A 19,459-nucleotide genomic window follows, 5' to 3' on the forward strand; every position below is an offset into this window, starting at 1 on the left:
TACATAAAGATTTAGGTCAAGTAGTATAATGCCTGAGGAAGTTAAATGAGATGCTTAATTAGGACATAACCAAATTTTGTTACAGGTTTTTCTGCTATTCCACACCTAATGATACCATCTACTGCCCAAGCAACCTTAACTAGCATTCTGCTGTCTGGAGTGCCTCATTATGGTCAAAACGCTCCTTCACCCCCACCAGGCTTGACTCCTGTTGAAGTCCATGTTAATGGCATGCAATCAGAAAGTAAAAAAGGTTCATCTTCTTTAAATGGTCACGTAAAGGTAAGTGATACTATACTGGAGAATCCAATTGCTTTGTACTAGGCCTCCACTAAGAAAAGCTGAAGGAGAAAACTAGCTATATTAGTAGATTTGTAAAGTTTCTAACTTTGAAAATACACAGCAGAGTTTTCAAATATGGCTTAAAGATTGATAAATAGGACATTCAAACATACTGTTCTCCTCTGACAGGAATGAATTTCTCATTCTCCCACACAGATAGAAAGGGGAAATTGTTTCAATATTTCCTTTAAGCATAAAAATCACTTCAGTGATTTGTGACAATCTTTTCAGGCTTCAAATATCAAGTATGCTGCACTGTCTGCCGCGTCGCTGGGAGAAAACGTGCTGAGCACAAACCACAGTGATGGAGTAAGGCAAACTGGTGCTCATGGTGCCTCAGAACAAGTAGCTGCCAAGGCAAATAGTGAAGAAGGTGAGATTTTGATATTGCATTCCTTTGTCTGGTAGTGTTTGTAGAGTCTGTGTACAGTTCATGATACAAAAATATAATTATATTCTCTCTGAATTGGTTTTGCAACCATGTTTAAGGAAAATATTGCTGGATGTCCCAGATTCATTGTCAAGGAAGGTAAATAGAACCTGTAGTAACTGAGCTGTACTGTTGATAGAAACACCTTAAATCAACATAAATGTACTTGCAACATTTTTCTTAATCCCTAAGAGCAGAGAGAGCGAACCTTTGAGGATTTTATTTTTTAGAGCACCTTAACTAAAATCTGCTGCTTTAAATTATGTTTTATTTTAGCTTTTTTACAAAAGAAAACAATGTTACCAAGAAGAATTTTTGCAGAAATTTGTGTTGATCTAACCTAGATGATGCTGGGAAACAATTTTGTGTGTTTTGCAACAGCATTTCAATTATGCTGCCTTTTAGAAGCTAAAGTACTTGACTTTCTCAATCATTTTTGGAGGGGGAGAAAGCCAGCTCCACTTCAACTTGAACAAATATGTGTAAAGGCCTTGTTTCCCTTGTCAATACTGATCAAGGAGATCATCTCTTATTTGGGGTTGTGGTCAATGCTAATTTGAATAAAAGGTACATTGCCAATTTAAGGTGATAAGTATTTCCAAAAATATCCAAAGATATTTGAACATGAAGTGGGGGGAGCTTGCTATTCCAACAGAAGTTACTTGAGCACCTGGCAAAGTCTATTAAAACTGGGTATGAAATCAAATTTCTTCAGAATACTTAGTCACTTTGAATTGTCTGTCTTCACATTTGTTATTAATTAATATTAATTAAAATCAATATTTGAAGAAAGAAAATACTTAGTGCGACTGCTATGTATGTGAATACTGGCACCTTTTTAATGCATTTGAACTTGCACATCTTGACTGCATAACCTTGATCCAATAGCTATCCCTGAATGCAGTCCTGTAAGGAGGAAGAGGTTTTCTCCCATAGTTATTCCCTCTGAAAGCTGCCAAGAGCACAGCAGGGTGGTTGTTTAACTCTCCTTTTCTTGACCTCGTAGGTTGCAATGATGCTTTTGTAGAAGTGGGCATGCCTCGGAGTCCATCTCACTCAGCAAACACCAGCGACCTGAAGCAGATGATGAGCTCTTCCAAGCAGGCCTGTGCCAAGAGACAAACGGTGGAATTACTGCAAGGCACCAAAAATTCCCACTTACAGTAAGCTGAGTGTATAAACACAGATTAGTGGAACTTTCACAACATAAAATTCCTTCATGTTTTTGTGCACAGAAGGAGTGGTTCAATCATAAGATACGCAAAGAACTGATTTAATTTGGCCTTGCTTTTCCGTCACATTAGGCATTAATATAGCCCGCTGTTTGTCTGATAACTGCACACTTTGAATGCTTTTTGTTCATCCTGTTTGTGTTTGGGTTTGAAAAATGTCTTTCCTCTTCCACAGAAGAGTGGAGATCCTTGTTAGAGGAACTTTCATTACCTGTTTCTAAAACATATACTTTTGCACTCTCCTCCTTTATTGCATGCTTAGAGAATAATTTCTGATAGCTTTTTTTCTTTGTATGTACCTGAGGGTGTTTTCTTCTTAGCGAAGCTGTGTTCAGGGCATAGCAGCATGTTCTCAAACACTTGTCTCAGTGTCTCAGATGATTTTGGTTGGGTTGACTCTTTAATGACCCAGCAATGGGAAAGGCTTGTTGGAGTCATACATCTTGGCAGCACAGGTTTGGTTCTTGAAGGCAGTGTTTTTGTCTGATGTACTTATGTTCTCACTGTTTGTTTGGGAGCTGTTTATCACCACTCTATTGAGACATGTGTTTTCTTTTGCTTCATTTATTTACACTATTAAGACTATGACATGTATTTCATTAATTCTGCTTTCACAGTTTAAAAATCCAAGGAATCAGATTCTAAAACATGATCACCTTTTGAAGTATGAGTTTATACTGTTCTAGAGTTCTAAAGTCTACGGTACTGTTCTAAACTCAGCCTAAAATGTGACTGAGTTTTAGAAAAAATATTACCCCAAGAGGTAATGTAGGCATGTAGGACTGCAGTTATTGAAGCTGTGAAAGCAAGTAGGACCTATGTGAACTTTTAGTCCCTATTATGCAAATCTATCTTACAATTATGAACCTGGCTGGCCTGAGCAAGGCTGAACAGGGAATCACACTGTGTAGGTTTGCATGCAATAATTCCAGATACCAGACAGCTCAAAACTGAGTCTATAAGCTACACCTCTTATTTGGTAATACAGGAAGGAGAAACACTTGCTTTCTTTCACTGACAGAGAAAAAGGTACAGGAGAGCTGAAACGTTTGGAACTATTGCTAAAAACACTAAGGTTTTTGTGTACAGAACTCGGCTGCCAAGCTGCCCAGGGTGAAGCTCAGTTAGCAGAGCTGCCCTGGAGGTCCCTGGCGGTGGGGCAGCCCAGGGAAGGCAGAGCTGACGGGTGCCCTTGTCCCCCAGCAGCGCGGAGCGGCTGCTCTCGGAGGCAGAGCTGGGGGCCCCGGAGAACCCCGTGGCTGACAAGAAGGCCCCGGGCAGCGAGCGGGCGGCCGAGCGAGCGGCAGCAGCACAGCACAACTCGGAGAGAGCGCGCCTGGCCACGCAGCCCTCCTTTGTAAATATGCAGGTAGGTCTCCCTGAGGGAAGCCAAGCAACCATACATCTTGCTCATGGCAGTGAAGTTGCCATGGAATGCAGAGGTACTGCATTCTGGCACTGGAGACTGAATTGTCATTACCAGTTCAGTAGAAGCATTCATCAGCTGTCTGGACTGAGGAGTGGGTTGTCAATGCAAAGTCTTGTAAACAGAAAAGCTCTTCTGCTTCTGTTGAGTAAGAAAAATTTACGTACAGAAAATTGTGTGGCTGTATTTGTCTTCACAAGCATCATTTCCCTGTTAGAAATCTTACATTTTCACTTGGAGAGAATTATCACTGCAAAACACACGTTACAGCTTTCCATATGCAATGACAGGTTGGTTAATTACAACCTACAAATACAAACTGCTGCCATGTTACTGCAAATCTCCTCAAAGAGGGAGGAGACCCCTTTGACTGTCAGGAAGCAGTGACAGCGTTGTTTTCAGAATAGATCTGTTGAAGTGAGGACATAGCCAGACTGTATGGAGTAGAGGAACAAGAGGAAGGCTAGTGTTTTGCAGCCCTTTTCCTTAGTTATTCCTTTAGTTATTTTCAGTAGATGATGCAATGCTTCAGGCTAGTACAGCATTTTTGTAGTTTTGTGCTTAGATTTCCTAATTTGTAATTCAGCAAAATGTAGCTTGTTTAATCAGGGGTATTTAAACTTCACATCTTCTGTTGACATAGGTAGAATATAAGCAAAAGTTCTTTAAATTCTCTCAAAACTTAAGTTCCTTTCCTTTCACAAGTTAAGTGCATGGAGCAGAACCAATCCTGAAGGATTATTAAAAATAACTGTGGTGCCTGGATTTGCAAAGATATATTACCATTTTTGTACTGTTGAGGAATGTTTTAAATGCTAGTAAGATAGTTAAGGAAGAGAAAAATACCTTGTTAAAAAAAAAAAGGAAGAAAAAAATTGTAAGCAGTTTGTAAATACTGCTGCAGCCTCACTCATGGAAATCAAATAGTTATTTAAAATCTTTATCTATGTTTGAGTGAACACTTTAAGTGATTAAGGCTCTAACTGGGCTACCGTGGAGTTATTGTGCATTATTTCAGGTTTCTCCTAGATATATTCAGTGGCCACATTGAAAACCCTTGTATTCACAGAGATGAGTGAGTACTGGAGTGACATTGTTAAAATGGCAATTAAGTTATCTTCTGCGTTTTTAATTTTTAGGCATTTGACTATGAACAGAAGAAACTACTAGCAACCAAAGGTATGTGAATGAACAGTGACTTCTGAAAGGTTTGTTAACACATATGAAATTATTTCCTGAAGTTTCAGTTTTGTAATCCAATTTTTAATAAAATCTGGAAGTGGTAGTGAAAAATTCCTATTTAGGTTTATGCTCCAAAAAATTTCTAAATACAAACATAGTATAAAATACAGTATAAGCAGCTTGCAGATGGGATGTGTAAGTACATCCACGTGCAAATGATCAATATGGTTTTTGGAGAGCTCATTGCTGTAACACGTCACTTTATTTGGATGCAAATTAAACTTTAAGATGTTTGTCATATCAGCTAAATGGCCTCATATTTTAGGGATAAATTAAGTTGTAGAATTGGTAAGGGGCTTAACCTTTTGATCCTGTTATAAAATAAACCAAATTACCCATTCACCAAAAGAAAAAGAGAACAACTTGCTTTGAAGCAGATGCGATTCTTTTGGCATCCATGCAGCCCTTTGGAATTGAACTGTCTTCTGGCAGAGTAGATTGCTTTAAGGAAAGGTGTAGGATTCCAGGTGCATAGCAAGTGAAGGTGTTTAGGGTTGGCTGTTTGCTGGGCTGTAGCTGTTAGCAAACATCACTTCAGTATTATCCTTTCAGTACCTTTACTAAGGCTGATATTTACTGATTTGTCTCTATTTTCAGCTATGTTAAAGAAACCAGTTGTAACAGAAGTGAGAACTCCAACAAATACGTGGAGTGGTTTGGGGTTTTCTAAATCAATGCCTGCAGAAACTATCAAGGAGCTGAGAAGAGCGAATCATGTGTCGTACAAGCCGTCCATGACAACTACATATGAGGTATGTGAAAGTATATGGTAATGGAAGTTTACTTCCAGTGAGTGATAGTTATCTCTCTTGAGAAATTATTAACTTCTGTAAGAACAGTCTTGAAGATAACTGTTCTAATTTTTTTTATGGTGAAAAATATTTCTTACATAAATATTAAGGCATATGGAATACATTCAGCCCACCACACAATATTATATCTGTTTCATAGAAAAGTCACAGAGCATAGACGTCTGCTTCTTAAAATACATTTGTTTAAAGCACCTTCAAACAACTTACAGGACCAAACATCTCAGAAGTTGCAAAAAAGCAATAGGGAATTTGTAACCTAATGAGAACAGCGTGTGTATGACAGATAAACTATATAATGTGTATCACTGCATGGTGGAGAACAGAGAACAAGAAGCTCATCTTTCCTTCTGTGGGCAGAACTGGGACAGCTGTCTCTACTTGCACTATTCACTGGGCTCAGAATTTTCCCAGGCAGAAGGCAGACAATCCAGCAATTCTCTTTGGAGTCCTAGCATGGAAATTTTGCAGGGAATTTGTTCCTTTTTTCTTCAAAGGCATGCTGAAGTTGCTTTTTAGTGTGCCTCCTTGCTATAATCCTTACCAGCTTCCATGTAGACACTTTTTTCTTTCCTGCTTATTTAAAATGTAAATTATATATTTCTTGAAGAAGGGGACTTCCTATTTCTCTAGGATATACCTACCTGTCAATGCAAAAGAAAAATTCAGCCAGGATAAAAATGTGCCTTGGCATATCAACTTTCTGAGCCATTCAACTACATGTAGTAGGCTTGGCTACACGTAATGCAGTAGTAACTAGGGGAAGGAAAAAGCTGCAACCAAAATCTGCGTGTTTTTTGGGGTGCTTTTCTATGTTGTTTGGTTGGGATGGGGTTTTTCCCCAGGCTCTGATGTCTAAAATCTCTAAATAGGTCTGCGATTCTAACCAAGAACACAGTGCTTTTTCAGGGGTGTCAGTTTTACTAAGTAGTGTAAAAGATTGCCTCCTAAGTCATGCTTTTCAACCGCAATTTGTTACAAGTTTATAGAACTAACTTGCTAATTTCCACTATTTTTTATCTATATGGTCGATTTCTTTTGGGTTCTCATGGAATACTGCTGCCTACATTCTGACCCACAGTGATGAGAGTTGATAATAAGTATTTCACAGGTATATGAAAATCTACTTTAAAAGATGCCAGACAAAACAAACTACAGATTCAGAAGGCATTGCAGAATAGCTGTTGTAGTATTGTGTGCAAGACTCTTGTCAAGTAGTGTGTTCTTGATCCACTTATCTTCAGATAAATTTTCTGTTATGTTCCCTTCCCTGTGAAGGGATGTAGTCAATAGACTGCTTTGTCTAGAATTTGTGTGGGAATTTGTTACCGTGGAATGTTTTGGAAACAAACTTGGAAATACTGAGCAATTTATTTTGAATCATGATCTTTAAATAACTCCTGCTTAAAAACTGTAAACTGCATATGTTTTAAGCACACCTGCTGTTTTTGTGTCCGGTTTGCGATTATTTGACTACTGATCAACTGCCAAAAGAATGTTTGTGAGCATTAAAAGCTGCTTTTTAAGTGAGCTGCTTCAAAGAAAACATCTGAGTCACAATGGAAGCTCTGTTTTCAGCCCAAATTTTCTTGTATTTGCAGGGTTCATCCATGTCTCTGTCTCGGTCCAGCAGTAGGGAACACCTGGGAAGCGGCAGTGAATCTGATAACTGGAGAGACCGGAATGGGCTTGGACCCACTGCTCATGATTTTGTCTCCTCAATTGGCAGCCCCAAACGGAAACAAAACAAATCAGGTTAATAAACTCTTATTATCTGTTTAAAAGAAAATAATCGTATTGATACCGTTATTTATTTTGATATGAATGTATCCTGACTTCAGTAGGGATATAAATTACTGACACCTTGTTAGGTAATTACTTTTTTTACAAATTGGGAAGTGCGAGTTTGTGTAACATAATAATACAAATAATGGTCCAAAAGGAAGACTTTCAAGGGTATTTTCAGCAAGGATGTCTGGCATTTAAAAAACTCTTTGCTGTCGTGGAGTCAGATTTTCAAGGTGTACTGAAACCAGACCTGCAACAAGGCTTATTTCCAGACTGCTCTCATTCTGCTCTGTTGCTGATGCAACAGCAGGCAGGGCTTTATTGGACTTTTTTCTCACTGGTGAAGTCATAATCTGGGCTGAAACTGGATTTTAAAGCATGATTCTCCTCATGAGGATAAAATTTACAAGAACGTGTAGTGACAGGGCAATAGGGAGTGTCTACAAAGAGTGTATGTTTAGGTCAGATATTATGAAAAAATTTTCCCTGTGAGGCTGATGAGGCCTTGGCACAGGGTGCCCAGAGAAGCTATGGCTGTCCCTGGATCCCTGGAAGTGTTCAAGCCAGGCTGAATGGGGCTCTGAGCAATCTGGGATAGTGGAAGCACATGGCAGGGGACTGGAATGAGAAGATCTTTCAGGTCCCTTCCAGCCCAGGCAATTCAATGAAAAGAAACCTCTCCATGTGTTTGGCATGGCCTAGCATAGTTTTAAATACTGGTTTCTGTGGATACAGGCTGTATGTTTTGCAATTACTTTTTAAATATTTTTTGACGTTTACAAATTAAAATTTTGTTGAACTCTTTGAAATTTTATTTTTTTAATAAGTTAATAGATGCCTTTCTGAAAGAGTAAAAAGAGGTAGAGAATACTAAGTCCATACTACCTATCTGCTTTATGGGGAAATAAGGACTGTGGCTGTTGTTGCATCTTCTTTTAACAGTGAATAAACCTAAATTCCAAACTTAAAGTACACAGATAATAAAATTTGAACATGGTAAGAAAGGATAGCTACAATTAGAGAAAATATTTATGGTTTTAAAAAGCATTTTAGTCGAACTGTGAATGGCTGTGCATCATATTCTAAGTACTTCAAGAACTAGAAATGACAAGTTTATTTGAAATCAATCTATTGATGTTTTCAACCTAACTGGACAAAAATGGAAGTTCTAGTTAATTGAAATAATTAAGAATTAAAAATGGTTTACATGTGTGTTAGAAGAAAATTAGAAATACAAATATGTTGGCAGTGAAAGACAGTGTTCTATGGCAGCTGTAGCTTCCCCAGAAAATAAAATGTGTGGATAAAGGATAAAAGAAGCAGTGATGAGTTAGCTGGACAAAAGTAGGTCTATAGAAAACAAACACTGGAACTTAATTAACAAAAAAAATTGCTTCATGCTGTTCATTCTCTCCGACCAGCAAGAGGGTATTTTTTTCTGAAAAATAAAGATTTAAGTACTTTGTAAATGCAATGATCTAGCTGAATATAATGTTGGTGGAAAACCATATCCTGTGATGTGTCTGAAATGTGCATTTTTTCCCTTGCAGCTGAACACTATCTCAGTAGCAGTAACTACATGGACTGCATTTCCTCGCTGACAGGAAGCAATGGCTGTAGCCTCAACAGTTTGTTTAAGGGATCTGATCTGCCTGAACTCTTCAGCAAGCTTGGTCTGGGCAAATATACAGATGTATTCCAGCAGCAAGAGGTTGGTGTTCTTCAAGGGGCACCTTTGTGTTGGTAGGATGTTTTCCAGCAGTAGTTGTTCTGTCTCTTCACCAAAAGCCACTTAGAACTCACTTTGTGACAGAATTTTCATGAGCTGTTCTTTCAAAGCTGGAGCGTACATCTTACAATCGTGCTAAATACTCAAAACATCAAGACTCATAAATAAATGACTAATTTATTTTCTCTGCTTTTCCAGAACTGGTTACTTTTTAATTTCTCCTTCTCTGTCAGAAGTGTAGCAAATTGAGGAACTGTGTGAAGCAGCTATTGAAAAGGCATATTTGCTGTTTACATGAGTAACTAAAATGGAGCAGGGGAAAAAAATTGAAGCTATTCTGAACCACATTTATTACTTAATACTTTTGTGGAAAAACTTGTTTTGAAAAATTTCCCTATTTATTTTTATTCTAGATTGATCTGCAGACATTCCTCACTCTTACTGATCAAGATTTGAAAGAGTTGGGAATTACCACTTTTGGTGCCAGAAGAAAAATGCTGCTTGCAATCTCAGGTAAAAACACAGACTACCATTATTGATTTTAAGCATTGTTTGTATTCTTTCTCAAATTGTGTGTTTATAGCCAACAAAGGAAAAAGCCTTGGAAAGACTGAAAAGTAAGACTAGAGTCTACAGAGGTGAGTAATGTTACCTTGCCCTTCACCAGAGGTGCTTAAACCCAGGCTTTATGGAGCTTTCCCATTACCTAATAGCAGCTCATTTGCAATAGTCCTTTAAAGCTGGAGCTTGGTAAAAAGTTCATCTCACACCTTTATGCCCCAAAATTATGGGTCCATGAATCTCTGGGGTTACAGGCACTGCAGGGTCTGAACAGCACTTCATACCAGTCACAGCTGACATTTTCAACCTTTTGCTTCCCTGTCCTCCATTTTCTGCAGAGCAGTTTTTCTGCTGGGAAAAAGTGCCTGTTTTGTGAGGCTTTGTGGGGTTTTTTTTTGTTTTTTGGTTTGCAAATATATTTAGTTCAGTAGGGTCTTGAAAATTATGTAATCCCTCAGTGATTTTTATCTGGCACAGATACAAGAACAGGAAAGCGGGGAAAAGAAAAATATTTTACATGATCTATTACTAATATGAGATTAGGGTGCATGTTTAAATGAGAGGTGAGCATCTGATTTTTCTGAAATTTTTGTTAAAATACTGCTTCAGATTTATGTTTAAGAACTGTGCATTGAGAAATGCTCAAGTTGATAACAAGCTTTTCTGTCCATCTCAGTCTACACTGCATGATTGTGCCTCCAGGAAGATTGCCATCTTTGAGTATTATCACAGAAACTTTAAGTTTCAGCTATGTCAATTTGATCCAAGTCAATATTGCAAAAATTATCTACTTCACACTTTGTCAGTGCCAAATAAGAATTTGCCCAGGTAGATACCTGCATCCCAAGGAGCCTCTGAGTCTTAACCTGATGCTCTTTTTATCCTGTTGTTAACTGAAGGAATACCTCACAGATATTTTCAGTGCATACTGTGTCTAAAATACTTTGTTCATTTAAACAGAAGTTTTGCATTTGGTTGAGATGAAAACATGAAAATAAATTTCTGATGGGAGATTTCTGTGGGTGTGCTTGACCTCTCCAGAACTGAACAAAAACCGAAGAAAGCTCTTTGACCCGTCAAACATCCGTGCCTCGTTCCTGGAAGGTGGAGCCAGTGGGAGACTGCCGCGCCAGTATCACTCGGACATTGCCAGTGTCAGCGGGCGCTGGTAGCAGGACGCTGGGCTCAGAAATCAGCTGGAAAAATGGACATGGCAATCCTGTGGACAGCCTTCACTGCACACCACCCTCTGCACTTTGGGAGTTTGGGTGTCAAGGACCAAAGCGTTTTGTCTGCACAATACTGTGCCAAAAAAATCAGAGAGAACACATTTTGTCAGTTGTCTTTTGAAACACCAAATGTGGGTTATGTTTTACTCATGTAGATTGGACAGAATTTGCAATAATAATAATATAGGTTTCTTTGTTTAGTATTTTATTACCTATAACTATAATGTATGCACTGAATTTTTTTACTTTATTGAATGAAGGAAGAATGAAGATCTGGGATGCCAGAGAGCATAGATTTGGCTTTATCAAGATGGATTTTTCTGGTACTGCTTAAAATGATTATTGAGGTCTTTCTGCACTTTACATGTTCTGATTTCTTGTCCTGTGGAAATTTGTTTCGCTTTCATTTCCATATCGATTTTTATATTGGCACTAATCAAAATTTTCAGGTGTTCCTACATTGTCACATCTCACTATAATGGTACTAGAAACTGGTTCTTATGCAGATTTTTGTTTTTCCTCTCTCTGTCTCCCAGGTAGTTATCTGAAGAGATTGTTCCAAAATCAAGTCACTTGGTAGTGGACCAGTCCTATTCTCTTATGAAGCAGTCTAGTGCTGCCTGCAATAATACTCACTGTAACAAATGCAATGAAAGACCAAAATGGACCTTGCAATATTAACCCTTTGCAGTCAACATATTTAACTGCTGCCTTTATGCTAGAACTGTTTTTAATGGTTGTCTCAAAGCAAAGGGCTATTTTTAATACCCTGCCACTAAAGGACACTTATTTATATCAGACTTTTATTTTTAGATTCTATACACCTACAATGCGTAACAGATTAAACTGATCTACTGCAGATTTATGGTAGAGACCAAAAGGCATTCATCAAACTAGAGCTCTGGGCTGTCAGTTTGATTAAACAGACAACTAATCTAATTTGACAAGACAGCACTGTTGCCATTTAATAAATGACGCATATTACTTACATGACTATGCATGCAGCATTGAAGTGACCTACATAAAATAGGTGTAATAGCATCTGTTTTGTTCAATCTAGATTTGTAATTGTCAGCTGCAGAAGTGTTTGAAACTCTGGAGATGAACTATTTCTGAAACAAGTTATGTTCAACAGAAAGAGTCTTTGTTATAAGTGGCTAGAGCTAAATTTTTCATTCTTATACTGTGAAAGTCCGAAAAATTTGGCAATGTTATTCCTCTGTCTTTACAGATGTTGTGTTATGGGTTTATGAAGGTTTCAATGTAATGAAGGAATCCATAAAGTGCCTCTTTTTGCAATGCAATGTGTAGTTTCCAAGCATTAATTGAAAAGCATTCCCATGAGAAATATTGTGAATTACCTTACCTCTACTGTAATGTATTATTTATGTTCAGTGTACAAGCCTTTTGAGATGGACATAAACCACTGTCAGGTGTTCTAAACAGAAGGCATTAGAATAACATTTACAGTAGTTGGGGTTTATGCAAAAATGGGTGAGAGAGTTTTGACACTTTCCATGGGTAATTCTTTTAAGATGAGAATGCAAAATGTTGTATGGAGAAAATTGAACACACAAAGGGAATTTAAAGAGACTATTACTTGAGGGCATAGATGGTCAAGCAATAATGTAAAGTCTTTTGGTTAGCTAAAAATTGCTGCTCAGTGCTCATTTCAACCATATCTACTTAATGGTGTATAAGTGGGTGACTTCCCCTGTAGATCAAGTAGCAGCTTCGTCTGGTTTTAAAATGGTACTGCAGGTGTGACTGGCTGAAGCTGTATCTGGTACTCACACAGTTGTTCACAGCAAGTTCTTGTGCTCAATGCCCAGAGTCAATATACACTTGTCTAGGAGAGATTTGTGTGTGTGTTGCACAGGCAAGAGCAACTTCATGGAAACCCTCTTGGGAGACACAACTTCTCATTCTAAAGTTATTTACACTTGTGCTTCCTTCTAAGTATGGAGATAGTCCCATTCACATGGACTATTTTTGTGCTTACAGATAAGCTGTTGTTTAAATGTTTGCATTTGCAAGCCCAGTGCTTGCAAATCAAATTGTATTCTGACTCATAATTTTATAAAATATTTTTAATGAACTAAATATTCAGTAACACTTTGTACAGAATTTTCTGCAACCCCTTCTTGCTTATTTTGCCTAAACTTAAAAGCATCCAAAAGCTGTGCACTCAGATTTTTAGTCTTTTGTAGGTACATGCTATGCATCCAGACGGTACTATACTCAGAAACTGATTTTCTGACAGCATTAAGTTGATGTGGTCTTTTGCTGAGCAGTGCGTATTTCATTTACACCAAAGTGAAGAATTCCCCATGAACAACATTCTTTTTCAGTAGGGCTTCACATGAAAAAAAAAAAATCAAAAAAAACCAAAAAAAAACCCACACTGGAAGAAAATTCTCACTTTGATTCCACAAAGGGAATATAACAGTACAGTGGATCGTATTGTTAGTGTTACATTATGCACAAATATTTGACTTGCTACATAAAATGTTAGTTTTAAATCTGTGCCTTAACAGTGACCAGTTATCTGTAAATATAGAGCAGATACAGATTGTATTTTTGTGGGTTGTGTCCTTTTAGTGATTTTTTAAAAAAATGAAAGTTGAAATTAAAACCTTAAAAATAAAAATTTTCAAAGCTAATCAGTGTTACATAAAATAAATTTATATAACTCCCTTGTATTCTGATTGGTTCATGAAGTATTTTTATATAGACCCAGTTCCAGGGATGCTTGCTTGTTAATAAAATATAAAAAGCAGTATTTGACATAATGGCAACATGTTTCTTTCACATGTTAATGAGTCATGTGTTTTACTGTTCTTTTTGTATCAAATACAGTGTCTTTGTCGAGCTTTTAAGTGAGAATGCTTTTATGAGGTGCCTCTCCTTAATCTAAGAGGAGTTAAATTATTATCACAGGTTCAATTCTTAGCAGGTTTTAGTGGTTTGGCTCACAAGCCACTTTCTTTGGTCCTCTCATTTTAATCACTTAATGTTTTTGTCAGATTAGCAGAGGGTTGTGTGTTTTTTCATGGTGGTCATGTACTGTCACTTCCAGTGAAGAAGTGAGGGGGAAGGGAGTTCTTTCTTCAGGCTGCTGGTTCACGACCAGTCAGCCTGGCGAGAGGCACAGCTGTGGCACTGAGGTGATGTGCACACAACAGCCGCAACCAGTCCTGTCTGTTTGCTCCTCAGCTGCTGGTACAACAGGTTCAGTATTGCTCTACCTCACTCAGTGCTCTCGGGCATCTCCTTATCCCTGCCTAACGTGGTCTCTGTTTTATAAACACAGCTCTCCAATGGCTGTGCCTGGCTCCCTGACCTTGCAGAACTATTAAGAGTTGTTTTTCTGAATACCTCCTGAAAAGTGCAGGGTGGGAACAAGTCTACGAAGGAAATAGATGAACAAACTCTTCTGCTGAGAGCAACTTAAGGGTGTGGTGCTGAGTACCAATTTACCAGGCATTAACATAAATCACATGGAAAGTTACAGGCTGCTGGATTTGCAAATTGTACGGTGTTTCTGATGTCTGACCTATAGTGAGCTAGGAGGGTCTGAAGCAAGGTAGTTTCCTTTGTGGACCTTTTATTTGGGCATGTTGCTTCCAACAGCTTCACTCAGCAGAGTGTAAAGCTGGTGTGGGATACAGAAGGAGGTGATGGAGCATTGGAGCTTGTTGGCCCCTCTCCTTATGGTGCAAGCAGTGTTCCCAACAGCTGGCGTGGCACAGCATCAACAGGACTGCTCCCTGAACAAACCAGGCATGTCTGTCTCTGTTACCAGGCAGTGGAACAAAACTGGTGATTTTTCAGTCTGAACAAAAAGTTGCATTCTAAGAAATGTTGCCAATACACAAGAGAAAATGTATGGAGTCTCCAAGCTCTGTGAAGATTCAAAGTGAGGCATCTCTCTTTACTGCTGAATCCCACTCTAATCTAAGTTGCTGGAGGACTCTTGTTTTTCCAAAGTCCTAGAAAACATGGTTACACAAGTTTTATGAGTACTGTTCTAAGTACAGGTGTGGTGGGCAGGGCTATTCAGAATCTTATGCTCGATCTTTAAAGTAAAGCAAGGAGCATTTGATTCCAGGTAAGTCTGGACACTGTTGGAGCTACATTTTATCCTTGAAGAAGCAGCTTCCTTTGCATCACAGATACTTGAGCAGAAGGAAGTTTTGGTTTTATTTGGAGTTATTGCAAAATTTTTAAGGGTATCAAAAGGTGCAAAAACTGGGAAACTTGTAGAAAATTTGCAATATGCGTGGTTGGTGTCTGTTATGTTGTTCACAGCTGCTTCGAAAGTGGTGAGCTGTAAGGATGTCTAAGTAGGTAGGGGAGATATTTTAGCATGGTTAAAGATAAAAGAGCCCTTATTTTGAATGAGTTGTAGTTGTGACTGAGGACTGTATTTTAATCTGAAAAGCACACAATAAACTTGTGCTTTGGTATAAAATTCCTTTATTTATGGGGGGGCTAAGATAGCATCTGGAGCAGAAGTAACAAGAATCCAGAAATTACAAAAGGCTTTTTGTAGATTATATGTTTGTATTAAGGAAAATATGAGTTTTATCTTTGTTTCATGTGCTGCAGATGTACTTTTTTATAGTGTTTATAGTTTTAATATTTTACATGCTTTCATCAGTAAAGCAGACTTTAAAAATTAAAGTAGCAGAACAGTCATACTTGCCAATTTTGAATATTGACACAGCTCTTAGGACCAGTTAAAGGTTAATTTTTTTCCTCTCACTTTGAATAAAATGTACTGTTAAAGAAACAAACTCAAACAATGTAGAAAGTGTTTGCATTAGAGCATCATCTAGTGTCAAATTTCCACACTCTCTTACGAGTAAGATTTGGGGAATATTTTCTTTGAGAAATGCAGAATGATTCCAGATGTTGATGAAAATATGAAGAAAGATTAATACATTGTGATGGAAATTACTGAGTTTGTGCCAAAACTGTGTTGCAACTTCATGGAAATGAACAGATGGAAAAAGCAAAACATAGTATGAGAAAAAAAAAACCCAAAAATAATTATATAATGAAACAAAAATTTGTCACTTCTCACAATGGTTGATTAATGTTTTAAGAAATAATGTTATATAATATTATAACCCTATTATTATATTATAACCCTAGGACCATAAACTGATATGGATAGTGCTACATTTCTTTGCTGTGATTAAAATCATGGTTTGTCACCCAAGAAGGACAGAAGAGTTGAGGCCTGAAGTGCACATGGCAATAACTTATGGTCCCAAAACTAAAGCCATCCATGGGAACTGCAATCTCATGCTGTGTATATGCAATACAGAAGTGAAGAGGATGTGAGTGTTTTTGAGATTAAGAACATAAGAAACCTTCTGTAGGCAGTAAATCTTATTGTATGTTGCACATGAATATACTAAGGGAAAACAAAATGGAACCCAAGGATAATTTCCTTTTGCTTAAAAGTAATCCAAAGTTCAGATAAAAGATTCACAACTCTTTCCTTTAGCAGGAGTTTTTCCACCATGCAGCTGAACAATGTTTTGGTTCCTCAAAAAGTATGCTTCTGTTTTCATGGCAAAGCTCACCTCAGAGAGAAGTTGCCAATGCATAGTACCAATAAAACCCCCTTACTCTGAAGTAGCTTGAATAAGCACAGGGTGCTTAGTGCTCACAGTTCAGTACTAAGAATGCTGATTCTTCCCATACTACACGATCTCTTTATGAAGCCCAGGATCTAGAGATCAGTACCAAGCTGACATGGTGAAGTTAAATTGCTGACAGATTTGAATCATGCTTGGAAACTGGATGGGAGACAACTAGGTAACTAATTGCTGTGGGGCAAGAGATGTTTTGGTGCAGCTATATTAAAACTAGCTTTGTGCTAGCAGTGTTTCTCTTTGAACAAAATGGTGACAATAGCCAGCAAACTGGAATGCTGAAGGCATTTGTCATTGTAAGAGGGCTCGTCCTGAATATGCCTCCAGCACTGGTTATCTTCCATCTTCACTGAAAGTGGTTGCAGATGCTCCACTGTTGACTCAGTGCTTTCTTTCCATTATACTTTTGGACTCCAAATACTAGGAAGGGCAAACTTTAAAATTTTGCATGCAACTTGATGAGCTTTTTGCTTGCACAAGCATAACATTTTCTTCTCTTCCTAGGAGTGATTAGTGTGGACAGTATCCAGAACCACTGGAGTGGATGAGAGCTTTGAAAGTCTTTTTTTGAAGGGATTTAAGAGTCATGAGTAGAGACTGGAAATAACACTTCTGGCACTGCTGCCTTTCCTGGCTGCTGCTGGTGTCTGCTCACCTCTCCTAGATCTTGGCTCTCCCATGCTTGGCACAAGTTTCTGCTCTCTTCTGATCAGCCCTCAAGTTTCAAACAAGTACTTCTGGGAAGTTTGAGGCATTTTGCTTTTCAGGCAGACTAGTCTTTGCTTTTTGTGTTGGACTTCAAAACTGTAATAATAAGGATACAGGTGCTGATGGTCATTTTTGGCCAGTGTGAGGAAATAAAATTGTAAATACAGCATAAACAGTACATTGTGGTTACAAGGAGTAGATGAGGGCATAATTTCTTTAGGTGGACTTGTTTGTGAAGATTAAGTAAAGGAAATGTTTGCTTGGTTGACTCTTTAAAAAAAAAAATAAAACATTCATTATAAGGAGCATCCTTTTGCATGGTGGCTCTTATTACAGTTTAAAAATTATTTTGCAGAGGTGATTCCACTGGGCCCTTGCCTCAACCAGTAATAAAAGCACAGTTATTCATAGAAGGATTCTTTAGGATCCATCTCCACTTTAACATTAATTATTAGAGTATAACAGCACATTCCTTCCTTGCTTCCCACCTGCCTGTAATATTTCTCCTGAGGCCAATGCATCCATGTTCTTCAGTTGCATTTTATGTATGGTTATTCTGTGCCCTGGCTCTGCTGCAGAGACAAGGTAATGAACCCCCCAAACAGAATTGCATCTGATCTAATTCCTTCTGCATCTTCTTGCTGTGTAAACACATCAGGAAGTAGGAAGGCATTTCTGGACTGAACAGATGTGTTGGTCTGCTGGAAGCTTTGAAACCCAGTATTTTCAAGTCTTCCTTAATCTTTGTGATGAATTTGTAAGCTTCAAGATGTTTTACATCTGGTTCTGTTTGTCAAATTCCTTTCAAATGTTCCTGGTTTTGTGATTATACCATCTGTGATAAAATGGGCATTAAATCAAATACTTCATAAAGATGCATTGTCTGTTCAAAGCTACACTAGAAATTGAATATTTTGTATTTTGTATCTTTGGTCTATTTTGGGTTTAAGTGAAATTTTATAGACGTTTCAGAATTTGTGTTTATACATAAAACTTTAGAATGTTATGACAAAGAATCACAGAGACTCTCTCTGTTCCACCTCCCTTCCTGAAAGCAGATAAGTCCATGTTTCATTTTAAAGCATTTTTTTATCTAATTAAGATTTTACAAGCTCACAAAATTTGGCAGAAAACAAGTCAAGTTTTTATGGTTCCTGAAGGCAAATAACTTTGTGATAAACACTCCAGTGCGTCTTCGTGTGCTATCCAACATACGAGGCATGCAGAAATATCAAAAAGATGTTGAAAGCTTTCTTGCTTGACCTCTTAACTCTTCACCAGGTCAACTTTTCCTCTGGCTTGAATCTGGTGAAATTGTTCTGTGTCTAAGCACAGAAAAAAAATCTGTGGTAGAGCAATACTTCCTTCCTCAGTGCATGCTGTGACCTTGCCTGTCTGTTTTGAAAACAAGTTCTCCAGGCTTCTAGACCTGAAAGTGTGCTGTATGAAATGTCTAGTTGCTACATGTTCACCTGCTAAGAAATGAGAGGCTTTGCACTCCATGGTGAACAGGCTTTTAATTTGTCTACCCAAGGGAACCAATTATTTCATGTGTTTCATGCTCAAGCACGGAAGGGTAGCATACCAAAACAGTATAAATTTTCAGGTATTTCTTTTCCCATAAAAGCTATCACTTGCTATGCTGCTTTGGTACAAGTAAAGTTCTTTCAGTTCCTGGTAAATAAAGAGGACTTCTCCAAATTTGTCAAAACAAATGTTACGGTTTATCTCCTGGCAGCTACCCAAGTCTCCATAAAACTGAGTTTTACTCCATGGGGACCCATAACTGAACCCAATGCTGGCATATGCTTTCTTAATGGTTTATTTTCTATTTGCAGCATTCACAACTCTCATTATGTAATAATCTTATGAAAAATGAATAATGATCCTATGAAGAATGAATAATAATAATAATAATAGCAATCTAACGAAGAACGGAACCACCATTATTTGGTGGGGTAATATTGCTATGTTATAAACAAAGTGAGGAGTTGGATGGTCAAAGGTTAACATGAATAACTATTAGAAAAATTGTGAATGATAGTCTCCATACTTGACTTTGGGAAGAGTTGCTGCAGCAGGTCTTTAAGGAAGAGAAAATATTGCAAACATTTGCTTTGCCATTACTTAGTTGGAGTGGTAATGCTTAATGATTAGGGGAGGAAACCAGCTGTGGTGCACTTTTTAAGAATCATCATTGAATCACTACTCTGAAGAGGGAGGTAGTGTTTCATTAATGTCCTTAATATCTCTTCATTAAGTATTAAACCTATATTATAGAAATACGGGTTCGC

At 37.9% G+C, this 19,459-nt stretch overlaps 1 protein-coding gene across 3 annotated transcripts in view; it reads left to right on the plus strand.

The window, feature by feature from the left end:
- BICC1 (BicC family RNA binding protein 1) overlaps positions 1-13,533 on the plus strand; it is an 89,568-nt gene extending 76,035 nt beyond the window's left edge. For 2 of the 3 annotated variants that reach the window (XM_033066348.2, XM_033066350.2), the window contains 10 exons: positions 86-282; positions 574-715; positions 1,779-1,935; positions 3,208-3,373; positions 4,570-4,609; positions 5,270-5,424; positions 7,083-7,236; positions 8,820-8,980; positions 9,412-9,511; positions 10,601-13,533. In XM_033066348.2, the coding sequence (XP_032922239.1) occupies positions 86-282; positions 574-715; positions 1,779-1,935; positions 3,208-3,373; positions 4,570-4,609; positions 5,270-5,424; positions 7,083-7,236; positions 8,820-8,980; positions 9,412-9,511; positions 10,601-10,731 (1,403 nt within the window). In that variant the 3' untranslated portion in view covers positions 10,732-13,533. The remainder of the gene's footprint in view (positions 1-85; positions 283-573; positions 716-1,778; positions 1,936-3,207; positions 3,374-4,569; positions 4,610-5,269; positions 5,425-7,082; positions 7,237-8,819; positions 8,981-9,411; positions 9,512-10,600) is intronic. The other variant, XM_033066349.2, reaches the window with a different exon arrangement.
- Positions 13,534-19,459: the final 5,926 nt, after the last annotated feature.

This window comes from Catharus ustulatus, chromosome 8 (assembly GCF_009819885.2).
Source record: "Catharus ustulatus isolate bCatUst1 chromosome 8, bCatUst1.pri.v2, whole genome shotgun sequence".
In the NCBI taxonomy this organism is placed as follows: domain Eukaryota; kingdom Metazoa; phylum Chordata; class Aves; order Passeriformes; family Turdidae; genus Catharus; species Catharus ustulatus.